Here is a 12,525-nt window from a genome sequence, read left to right as displayed (position 1 = left end):
TTTTATCATTTTTTTTCCCCCACAAATAGAGCTTTCTTTTGGTGGTATTTGATCATCTCTGTTTTTTTTTGCGCTATAAACAAAAGAAGAGCGAAACTTTGAAAAAAAAACACTATTTTTTACTTTTTGCTATAATAAATATCTCAATTTTTTTTTTTTAATTTTTTTCCTCAGTTTAGGCTGATATGTATTCTTATTCATATTTTTGGTTAAAAAAAAAAAAAATCTCTAAGCGTATATTGGTTTGCGCAAAAGTTATAGTGCCTACAAAATAGGGGCTAGTTTGGCATTTTTTTTTTTTTTTTACTAGTAATGGCGGCAATCTGCAACTTTTATCGTGTCTGCGACATTGCGGCGGACATATCGGACACTTTTGACACCATTTTGGGACCACATTTATACAGTGATCAGTGCGATACTAATGCATTGATTACTGTATAAATGTCACTGGCAGGGAAGGGGTTAACACTAGGGGCGATCAAGGGGTTAATTGTGTTACCTAGGGAGTGATTCTAACTGTAGGGGGCCATTCCAGAACAATGTTCTGGAATGGCCATCCCAGTCCCCAGACCTGAATTTCATTGAACATCTGTGGGGTGATTTGAAGCGGGCTGTCCATGCTCGGGAACCATCAAACCTAACTGAACTGGAGATAGTTTTGTAAGGAGGAATGGTCCAAAATACATTCATCCAAAATCCAGACACTCATTACAGGCTATAGGAAGCATCTAGGGGCTGTTATTTCTGCTAAAGGAGGCTCTACTAAATATTGATGTGATTTTTATGCTTAACTCTCCAGCAGCCCATGTCTTCTGTCTTGGCTCTGTTCGTTCAGGGGCTGCATTCTCCAAAAGATGTTTCAGCATTCAGTGTTGGTGTCCACCGTCGTGTGCTGTGTTTATATCCCTCGACCCCCAAAATCACTACAGGATGCTAATCTTATGTAGTTCAAGCTGGTTACTTTCATTTAAAAACCTTGAAAAATAGTACCATCCCCCTTTAATAAAATGCAGCTGGCTGAATAAGACTATTAAGGAAGTCCTCAAAAGCCTCTGAATTTCAATATTGGCAGAGGGTCATAGGAAAAGGATGAGTGTAAAATTATACTATTCTAGCAAACTGCTTCAACTAGAATTGGGCATGCTACCCCTGCTTGTTTGGTTAGGGATTCCCATTGAAGGCAGCGAGGAAGCACCAAATCTTTGCTGTTAGCCAACAGATGATTTTTTTTCAGGCAAACTTGTTAAATCAATTTTAGAACAGTAAAGCGTTTGATAAATGATATGCTTGCACATTACCACCAATTAATTGTTTCATTTGTTCTTTTTCAGGAAACAGATACAGAAATGTCTTTCATATTTGAGTGGATTTATAATGGCTTCAGCAGTATGCTGCAGTTTTTAGGTAAATCATTTTTTTACACAATTAAACAGATACCACAGATATGTGTAACAACGGACCTTCCTGATCCATGTTTTTTGTTTTGTAGGGTTATACAAAAAGTCGGGGAAACTAGTGTTTTTAGGTTTGGACAATGCTGGCAAAACAACACTGCTTCACATGCTGAAGGATGACCGGCTTGGACAGCATGTCCCCACACTACATCCAAGTATGTCTTCTTTTTTTTACATTGACTTGTATGACGATGAAAGCAAAAACCTGAGTACATATTAGTAGAATCTCCTATTATTATTATTGACATTTTGTTTGTTTTTTTTTGTATGGAAATCCTGGTGTGTGTGTGTTGCTTAACAGTGTAAGGAAACTCAAACAAAGCCATATTGCCCCCACCTCTTTGAGCATAACCAGCCTTATCCCTCAAATTTGTATAGTTGCAAAGATCACGCTACCGAAGCTTGTGCCAGTGTTTATATCCCTCTGCCTGCTCTTATGTATGGATATCTGCACCTGTTCATTAACCACTTCAGCCTCAGTAGGATTTACCCACTTCCTGACAGGCCATTTTTTGTGATACGGCACTGCGCTTTAAATGACAATTGGGTGGGCATGTGACGTTGTACTCAAACAAAATTGATGTCCCTTTTCTCCCACAACCAGGGCTTTCTTTTGGTGGTATTTGATCACCTCCTGCGTTTTTTTTTTTTTTTTTTTTTTTTTTTTTTTTGCGCTATAAACAAAAAAAACAAAAATTTTGAAAAAAATATATTTTTTATTTTCTGCTATAAGGCAAACCCAATAAAAATGAATTTCTTCATCAATTAAGGCCATCTTGTATTCTTCTACATGTTTTTGGTAAAAAACAAAAACAGTAATCGTATATATTGATTGGTTTGCGCAAAAGTTATAGCATCTACAAAATAGGGGATAGCTTTAATTAATATATAATATATATATATATAATATTCTCTGACCTTTCCCCCCTCATCTTCTAGGACAACTACTTGAGAGATGATTGCCTCCGCCCTCTACAGGAAACATAAATCGGACACAATTTAAAAGGCCCCTCCCTCTCCTCTGACCCTCAGTTGTTTTGTGTTTCCAGACCCACCAGGAGCACACCGTAATGTTTGTTGTTCTTTTATATAGGTCTGGTAACTGTGGTTGGTGGACCCCCCTTCTGTTGGTGATATCCAGGACTGGTTGTGGCCATGTCTGGGGTGTTTTTCTATGTTTATAGACCAAGAAGGGTTCCCTGTATGTATTGGGTTACCTGCCTCCCTGGTGGTTTAGTAACAGCAATTCCCTTCCATTTCTAGCCTCTAGCTGTGTGTAGAGGCATTTTGCTTGTGTCTTCCCTGCATTGGGTGTACCAAAATGGCGTCGGGGGACTTCCGGTCACGCGTCAAGATGGCGCTGGAACTTGAAGTGACATGACGCACCTCCTGGACGCTGTTTTCTTAAAGGATCTCAGCGTGGTACAATGCGGGGGACTCGCTGCTTTGGAAACAGTCTGCCAAATGTAGGGCAGACTAGTTTAGCAGTGCAGCAGTGGTCAGAGGAGTCTCGCCAGCCGGCTTACGTTCACCTATATGGAGTCTGAGGACAGGACTGAAGATGGAGCACCCGCTTGAGTTGAGCCAGCAGCGGCATCCGGGTCCAATACTGCCCCCCAAGGTAAGTCCTTTATCTGTGGATAAAGAGCTTCTGCAGCAGGGGGGTCTGTATAAGCCTTTTTTATGGTTTTGTTTTCTGTTTTTATTTTTTTTTTTTCTAGGTTGACAAACCTGTAAAGAAAAAATGTGGGAACTGTTGAGGCAGGCTTTCTGTTATAAAAAACGATTTTGTGAGGATTGTATTCACCTGAAAGAAGGTTGTTCCAGTCTAGAGGACGTAGGAGAAGGTTTCCCTTTCAGTCCAATTTTGAGGAGGTTTTTTTTTCAAATGTCCTAAATTAGATGCTCCTACGTCACAAGTATCTAAAAAGTCAGATCTTACATTTGAGGACTCTGGAGTCCTTAAGGATCAGATGGATAGAAAGGCCGACTTCTTATTACGTAAGGCGTGGGAAGCCTCTGCTTTTTCTTTAGAGCCAGCTGTAGCGTCCATCTGTGTTGCTAGGAATTTAGACGTGTGGATCCAACGTCTGGATGACCTTCTCTCCTCTGACACCCCCATAGAGGAGATCAGGGATTCTCTACCCCTTATTGCCAAGTCAGTTTCTTTTTTGGCTGATGCGGCAGCAGATTCTGTAAAATCTGTTGCCAAAACATCAGCACTCTTTAATTCAGCTACATGGGCCATAAGAATAAACTTTGCGGTATACCCTTTTGAGGGCAAGCTCTTATTTGGTTCTTCCTTGAGGAAGTCCTAGCTCATTCCTCTAAACCGTTTCCATCTTCTCAAAGGAATAAGCCCCAGAATAAGAGGCCTTTTCGTGGCTTTCAGAACAAAGTTAATTTTAAGACCAACAGGCAAAGAAATGGTAATTTAACAAAGACAAGCAAAAAGGGGGGGCGCTTTTTGCTCCTTCAGCCCCTACCAAAAATCCCCAGTGACGCCAGAGCAGCGGGGGTAGGAGGGAGGTTGTCCAATTTCATCAAGGAATGGGCAGAGATTACTAGCAATCCTTTTATTCTCCAAATGATAGAAACAGGTGACAGGTTGGAATTCAGAAACCCCCCACCCCAGAGGTTTTTTCTTACCCATCTGCTGAGGGACCAAGAGAGACGGCAGGCCATGGTGAATCTGCTTGTGATGTGGGAAACGGAGGAGGTTATTTCTCCCGTTCTGGAAGATCAAAAATGTCGAGGATTTTATTCTCATGTCTTTCTGGTAAGAAAGGCTTCCGGTGGTTTTTGGATGGTCATCAATTTAATCGTCCTGAACAGATTCATAGTCTACAAACGATTCCGGATGGAAAACATTTATTCTGTAAGGAATCTGTCATTACCAGGAGTGTTCATGGTAACCCTGGATCTTCAGGACGCTTACCTTCATGTACCAATCTGTCAGAATCAAAAGTTCCTCAGATTTGCAGTTCTCATGGAGAACGGTCCAAGTCATTGGCAGTTCAGAGCCCTTCCTTTTGGTCTCTGGGCAGCACCAAGGGTTTTCACGAAAATCGTGGCCTATTTTCAAATACAGAGGGTATCGATCGTTCCATATTTAGAATTTTTTTGGTCTTTGCCCGAGAGAAAGAGAGCCTTGTTCAGGATCTGCATTGGTCTTGCGGACCTTTCAGAAATTGGGGTGGAAGGGCAATCTGCAAAAGTCTTGTCTGGTTCCCTCCCAGAGCATGCCCTTTTTAGGTTACCTAATAGACACAGTTGCCCAAAAGATTTTTCTTCCGGAAGAAAAGATTTTAAAGATTCTTCTCCATGCAGAACTTTAGGTTGCTCCCACAGGCTTCCTTTCGTCAGATTATGCAGTTATTGGGCTTAATGACTGCAGCCATTCCGGGGATACCATGGGCCCAATTGCATTCCAGGCCCCTTCGTGCGTTTCTTCTGTGTCATTGGGATCGCAGAAAAAGCTCTTTGAATCAGCTCATACACCTTTCAAGAGAGGATTTTCTCAATCTGTCCTGGTGGGAGCAACGGGAACGACTCCGGGGGGGGGGGGGGGGGACTGGGCACAGCATTTCCCAATGAAAATTGCTACAGATGCCAGTCTGTGGAGCTGGGGAGCTCACTTGGGGGACTGGCAGGCCCAGGGCGCCTGGCTGCCAGAGGAGGCATGCCAGCCATCGAATTTCAGAGGACTGATAGCAGTGGGGAAGGCTTTAATTGCTCTGAAGGAGAGGGTCAATTCAAAAGACCTGTTTTTTTTTTCAGACAATGCTGCGAACGTGGCGTATCTGAACAAGCAGGGGGGCACTCGCTTGGATACTCTTCTCTTGTTAAGCCAGCAGATTCTGTCCTAGGCAGAGAATGTCTCTTCAGTCAGGGCGGTGCACATCAGTGGGACAGCAAATGTTCCAGCGGACTATCTGAGCAGAGTAAACATCAGTGCCATCAGTTGGGAACTGAATCAAGACACATTCCAGGAGATCTTGTTAAGGTGGGGTGTTCCCAGAGTGGATCTTTTTGCATCCAGTATCAACAAAAAAATACCGGCTTTCTTCTCGCTGGAAAGAGAGACTGAATCCTTAGGGACAGATGCGCTCTTTCCAGTGGAATTTCACTCTACGCCTTCCCTCCATTTCCTCTCTTACCACTGGTAGTTCGGAAGATTGTTCAGGATCAAGTAGAAGTTATCCTGATTGCCCCTTGGTGGCCCAGGAAGAGTTGGTTCTCCTCGCTGAGAGCTCTCTCAATAGAACCCCTCTGGCCCCTGCCGGAGTGGAGGGATCTTCTCCGTCAAGGGCCAGTACTCCATCCAAAACCTCAGACCTTCCATTTGACGGCCTGGAGGCTGAGCGGCGCATCCTACAGCTAGGGGGTTGCTCAGAGAAGGTTCTGGGCAACCGTAAGTTGGTCACAAGAAAGATCTATGGGAAAGTTTGGAAGACTTTTGTTTCTTGGCAGAAGAAGATGGCATTGATTCTTTTTTTTTTTTATTTATTTTTTTTTTTTTTACTTCCTGTATACTTGTTTATTTGCAGAGGGGAGTAGAGAAAGGACTTTCTCTCAGCTCCCTTAGGGTTAAGGTTGCTGCACTGTCTCTGTTTGCAGAAAGAAGACTGAGGACCCTTTTTGCTTCCTTTCAGGTAGAACTAGGCGTACACCCAAGGCTGTTAAACAGATTCCTCCCTGGCATCTGTCGTTGGTATTAAATGCTCTAACTAGGGCTCCTTTTGAGCCATTGCATGAGGCCTCTCTGAAATTGATTTCCTTAAAGATTACCTTTCTTTTGGCTATAACATCAGGGTGAAGGATTTCTGATCTAGAATCTCTTACCTTTAACGACCCTTTCCTGAGGATTTTAGAGAACGTGGTAGTGATTAGGCCCTATCCTTTGTACTTACCCAAAGTTTCTTTCAGCTTTCACATGTCCCAGAAGGTAGTTCTTCCTAGTTTTTGTTCCTCCCCCAAGAATGCAGAAGAGGAAAGATTTAGTTTTTTGGACGTGAAAAGATGCCTTCTGCTTTATATAGAAAGGTCTAGTGAGTTTAGGGGATCCTCCCAACTCTTATGCCGCATACACACGATCGCGCATTCTGACAACAAAATCCATGTTTTTTTTCCGACGGATGTTGGCTCAAACTTGTCTTGCATACACACGGTCACACAAATCTTGTCGGAAATTCTGATCGCCAAGAACGTGGTGACTACGATGAGCCGAGAAAAACAAAGTTCAATAGCCAGTGCAGCTCTTCGGCTTGATTCCGAGCATGCGTGGAACTTTGTGCGTCGGAATTGTGTACACACGATCGGAATTTACAACAGATTTTGTTGTCGGAAAATTTGAGATCCAGATCTCAAATTTTGTGTGTCGGAAATTACGATGGAGCCTACACACGGTCGGATTTTCCGACGAAAAGCTCCCATCGAACATTTCCCGTCGGAAAATCGACCGTGTGTATGCGGCATTAGTGTTGTTCAGTGGCCCCTAAAAGGTGACCAAGGCATCTAGAAGTTCCATTTCCAGATGGATTAAGGAAGCAATTTGTGAAGCTTACACAGCGTCTGGCAAGGAAGGGGTTAACGGGGGGCGCTCAAGGGGTTAAATGTGTTCCCTCAGTGTGTTTACTAATTGTATAGGGGGTGGGCTGCCTGGGACAACACACAGATCCGTCTTCCTGCATAGCAGAAAGATAGGATCTGTGTGTCATCCCTTGACAGAATGGAGATCTGCCTTGTTTACTTTGGCAGATCCCCGTTCTGTCACTGCGGGGAACGATCGCCGGCGGACATCAAGTCCGCTGGACCCTCTGACTCTCCCGCTGGCCAATCGACGCGCGCCCACAGAGGTTAAAATCACAGCCTTTTAAATGGGTTTTAATGCCGGAAGACATAGGAGCTTCCCAATCACGTGACCTCTGTAGTTGGCTTCCACTGTAGTTGGAACCCATCCTACTGTTGGACAAAGCTGTCAGTGTTGCTGGGAGCGTGCATTGAGCATGCTCTGGGCGAACAGTTCTGATTGCCATGGACACGTGTGGCGGCAGGGTGTTGAAGCCCACTTTTCTTGCTTCTGTATATTTGCAACACATCATTGTTAAGAGGTTAAATCAGGTCCACAGTTCCCATTTTTTTAAACACTTTCAGTTCTGCTCCCTATACCATTCATAGCTTTTGTAGTCTATTCTCAAATATTTTCAACCCTACTTAAAAGGAAAAAAAAAAAAACTCAAATTTTTCCCAATACAACTTTTGTTCTTACTCCTCCTGACCTGATCCAGATCCCCCCATACACTTCTGCATCAACAGCTCACTTATAGGGGCATATTAATAAAGCAAGGAAGCTGCTTGCACTAAACACTTTTTAGTGGTAAATCACTCCCATATCACATTACATATGTCTCACACACACACACACACACACACACACACACACACACACACTTTTTTCTTTAATTATAATTTACATGATACAATATTTTTTTTTTTTTTTCTCATACAGTGGAACCCTATCCCATCAGAGCTTCCTCCTGATGTGTGTGGGGGTGGAGGTAGCAGGGCATCATCATAAGAGATGCCTTTTCATTGACAATGTCTTGCTGTTCCTTACCAACCCGGTGGTCTCCCTCCCCAATCTGGCCAAACTCCTTAAAGATTTTTCTGCCCTTTCAGGCCTGCATGTTAATGATTCTAAGACTAAGGCCTTGAACATATCTCTTACATCAGATTAACTACTCTTATCAGTGGGTCTCTCTCATGTTTCACTTTATGACACTAACTTTGGATAATTTCTACACCAATAATCTTTGACCCTGGAGTTATGGAAGTGATACCAGATCTCCTGGCTGGGAAGGATTGTGACCCTGAAAATGCGCTCCTTCTGAAGATCCTTTTATTCTTTCCGGACTCTCCTAATATGTTCTCCCACATATTCTTAGATCTATCCAATGACTGTGCCTCAGGTTTATTTAGCTGTACTCCAGACCAAGGGTCTCAAAGTCCTATTTCAACCAAAATCTCAAGGGAGGCCTAGCTGTGCTCCAGATTCAGCACTATTATTGGGTGGCGCGGCGTGCTCCAATGGCAACCTACCATGTGACGGCTAATACCCATTTTTGGAGGTGAGTATTTTGGCGTTTTTGATGGCACCCATTGCCATACACAATCTTTTATGGATCCTACTGGAAAAGTGAAAAACTATTACTAATTCTATACTAAAACATTTGCTGAAAGTATGGGACTCTGTTAAGTACTCTGGGTGGGAAGCTGATGCGCACACACACTTCTCGCTGACTACCTTTTTCACAACCCTTTCTTCAGCCCAGGCCTGGAGGGGACTGGTTGGTTCTTACAATGGGTGGCTTCAGGATTCCACCGCATCCAAGATCTCTTGACCCCAAAGGGGGTTTTGACCTACAATGCTCTGCGTCCCTCCCATAAGATCCTTCCTTGGAACTGTTCCTTTATCTCCAAATACGCAACTTCATTTAAATTCACCTTAGACACGCAAATTCATTGCTTACTCTTACTTCTTATCAGTGCGTCTGTCACACTGACCCTCTGATGAAAGGCATTTTGTCCCTGATCTATAAATCCTAGTTGTCCAGGGATATGTCTGACCGCCCGCCTAACACCACTCAATGGGAGGTTGACCTGGGGATCCCACTGAACGCCCATTAATGGTCCCAAATATGGCATACTCTCACACTGGGGTCAGTCAATTCTTGGAGGCAAACTACAAGATTATGCTGCAATAGTACACGGTACTGTCAAGACTGACTAAATTTACCTGAGGTGCCTTGGAGTGCTGCTTCCAAGTATGTGATTAGGCTGGCAGTTTGGTACAGGTGACAGGATTGTCTGCAGATCAAAAGATATTGGATGAAGATGTACCAACTGATCTACACTGTTTTGGATACCATAGTTGTTACATAGTTGGTAAGGTTGAAAAAAAGACTCCAGTCCATACAGTTCAACCCTGTATGTTGTGATCGCTAGATCATAGTATTGCTAAAAAAATCCATAAGAGGCTTTGCTCAATTTGGAACCATATCCTGTTTCAGACATCTATTGTCAGACATATACTACCATATATTTAATATTTTATGCAAACAAGTATCTCAGTCCTGTACCTTCTTTTCATTCTACGTTTTGCATAATTCAATCTCCAAATCTTTTTGTGATGACCTTTTCTACTTTAAACCTCAGAACCAGCTCATTGTATTGGGTAGTATAACCTTTATATCAGAGAAATGTCAGTTAGTGGTATGTGATCCAGAGTTATAAGGATTAGGAAAATGAAACCTTGGAGGCCCTTGTTTGGGTAATCTGATTGTGCAAATACAGAGCTGCTTTGTGTAGAGAACAGTGATTCTTACATTCTTACGAGAGCAGCAATGTTGCATGGTATTTCATATTCAAATAGCCACTTACAGTTGGCATCCAGAGGTAAGTCAGCAATACATACATGCTGGCAAGTTATGCTGTCATTTACTTAGTAATGCCGCTTGTGAACTTATAAAATTATCTATCCACTATATTTTAACTGTAAAATGTTAGTGTTTTTTGTAAAATCATTGCATAATTTTAAACCTATTAGCATTTTTAAATGTTTTTTTTTTTTCCATTTTTGGATAGAGCAAGGGAGGGTTATAACCCCTGTCAGTTTATTTTTTGATATTTGTGTCCCGTGACGGAGAGTTCCCTTCTCTTCCTGCCCCATAGCCATAACTGGAAGTGAGAGGAAATCCTTGCAAATTAAGGGGCCGATCTCTGTATAGAGCCAATGACGTGGCTCTTTAACCATGTGGCTGTGTCCAATCACAGCCAGTCACATGTAAATGCGGAAGTGCCGGTAATCGGCTCTCATCGCCTCACACTGACAGAATGTGTGGCTAAGAGATGCGATCAGTGGCGTCTCCTCGCAGGGGACACCTGGACAGGTAATCGTGGCACTGATCATCAGTGCCCTGATTACAGTAAAGCCCCCCCAGTGCCACCAATCGGTGCCCTTTAGTGATGCCTATCAGTGCCGCATATTAGTGCCACCTAATCAGTGCAGCCTAATCATTTACTGACAAACTAAAACTTTTTTTTTTTTTTTTTTCAAAATTTTTTTTTTTTTTTGTAAAAAATAAAAAACCCAGCAGTGATTAAATACCACCAAAAGAAAGCTCAATTTGTGTCAAAATTATTAAAAATTAGTTTGGGTACAGTGTTGCATTACCGCGCATTGTCATTCAAAGTGTGATAGAGTTGAAAAATGGCCTATGTAGGTAGGGGTTGAAAAATGTCCTGTATTGAAGTGGTTAAACAAGACAAATGGGGTAAATCTCCTTAACAGGAGCCCAGGCAGCAATAAAAACTGAGAAATAAAAAGAGAGGGGCGCACCGGCCATGTGCATTATCTTTTGTAAAATATTTATTGAATAAAAATGATAAAAGAAATTACTCACAAGCGGTTGTAGAACAGGGTGCAATATAAATCAAGCACTGGTGGGCGATGATTGACGCAGAGGAAGTGATGCGTACCCCGCCTCTTCCTCTTGCCTGGAACGCAAACGCACTGGCGTGCGTTTCAGCATGGATTCACTACCCGGAAGCGTACGGCGAGCTGCTCACATATACAGGGATCGGTCTGTGCTGTTGGTGTAGTAGAAGGTACAGTGCTCACTTATATATGATAGCTTGCTAGCCATAAGGTTTATCCTCTCAATAACAGGCTCACATAGCCTATGCCACTCTGCACTTCCTGTGCTCAGCATGTTATCATCCATCACTGTGTTTATAGTATGTTCCCCCACGGGCAGCTTCTGCCTTGGGCAGAAAGTAATCACATTGATATTTACATATATTTATATCTATATTCAATTTCATTTATATATTTTCTATTTAATTCTTAATTGACAACTTTTTAATTCTTTTTATTATTATTATTTTTTACTTTTGAGGAGCCCAGGAGGGAGGGATCCATTGAGGGGGAGGGGCCCCATGGGCCCTCCCTAATCCACTGATTGTGCCTTTTTGGCACTATATATATATACAGGGACCGCTGAAGGAGAGATCACTGCTGAGCTCTGATGAAGAAGGGACGTGCCCTTCGAAACGCGTTAGCTGGTAGTGATGTCTGTATGTTCCTCTAAGATCTCTGGAAGGTTCTGCTCATCATTATAACCGCTTGCTGCTAGTCGGTGCTTGATTTATATTGCACCCTGTTCTACAACCGCTTGTGAGTAATTTCTTTTGTCATTTTTATTTAATAAATATTTTACAAAAGATAATGCACATGGCCGGTGCGCCCCTCTCTCTTTTTATTTCTTTGTCTGCTAGGATTCCCCATCCTTGAGGGCAGCAAGGCCTGTGTCGTTCTACCATCTGTCTGGTTGCCCACTTGTGCGCAGGAGTCATTTCTTTTTCTGGTATCAGCAATAAAAACTGACAGGTGTTCTAATCCATCTCTTCTCTGTCCAAATCTAAAAAGACGTTTTGCCTTTTAGTTGGTTTTTACTTCAACATTTATTAGACAAGAAAGTTTGATTTAGGCCTGACTTCCTTGACTTCAGGACCAAATCTACCCATAACAGCCATTCCCATGTCAATACGTACAGAAAATATATTCCTCTGCTCGCTGTCCTTAGGCAACCAGTAGAACACAGATTATTCGGTAGGGCTTCCCAATTGCCCTTAAAGCAATGATGGAAAAAGCTAGCACGCTGCTCAGAGATGGATAATAAAAGTCTTTATTGGGAGAAAAAGCTTACAAAGTGGCTATATGCAGGACTGTAAGCTTATTATTTAAATAAAGATTTTTGATGCAGATCTCTGAGTGGACCTCTGTCGTTTTTCCATCTTGGACCCAACAGTCGTTCTCTGGTTCAATCAGGAGGTCTCCTTGGTACGTAAGGGCACATACAGTTGTAGTTTGGGTGTCATTGCCCCTAGTATCATAAACACAAGTTTGTAGAACATCTGGCTCTGCAGGAATTCAATATGTATGTCTTTGTGTTTAACACTGCTATGGCACAGCATTGCTGATATCATTGCATGCTTTGTGCTAATCTGG

The 12,525-nt window shown here is 42.6% G+C and overlaps 1 protein-coding gene across 1 annotated transcript in view; it reads left to right on the top strand.

Moving 5' to 3' along the window:
- Positions 1 to 12,525, top strand: part of SAR1A (secretion associated Ras related GTPase 1A) — a 58,803-nt gene that overhangs the window by 29,672 nt on the left and 16,606 nt on the right. Inside the window, exons 2-3 of the mRNA XM_073596566.1 lie at positions 1,332 to 1,404; positions 1,490 to 1,609. Of these exons, the coding sequence (XP_073452667.1) occupies positions 1,347 to 1,404; positions 1,490 to 1,609 (178 nt within the window). The 5' untranslated portion in view covers positions 1,332 to 1,346. The remainder of the gene's footprint in view (positions 1 to 1,331; positions 1,405 to 1,489; positions 1,610 to 12,525) is intronic.

This window comes from Aquarana catesbeiana, linkage group LG08 (genome assembly GCF_042186555.1).
Source record: "Aquarana catesbeiana isolate 2022-GZ linkage group LG08, ASM4218655v1, whole genome shotgun sequence".
Classification (NCBI taxonomy): domain Eukaryota; kingdom Metazoa; phylum Chordata; class Amphibia; order Anura; family Ranidae; genus Aquarana; species Aquarana catesbeiana.
Note: the sequence above shows the minus strand (reverse complement) of the source record. Positions and strands in the feature narration are given on the sequence as shown.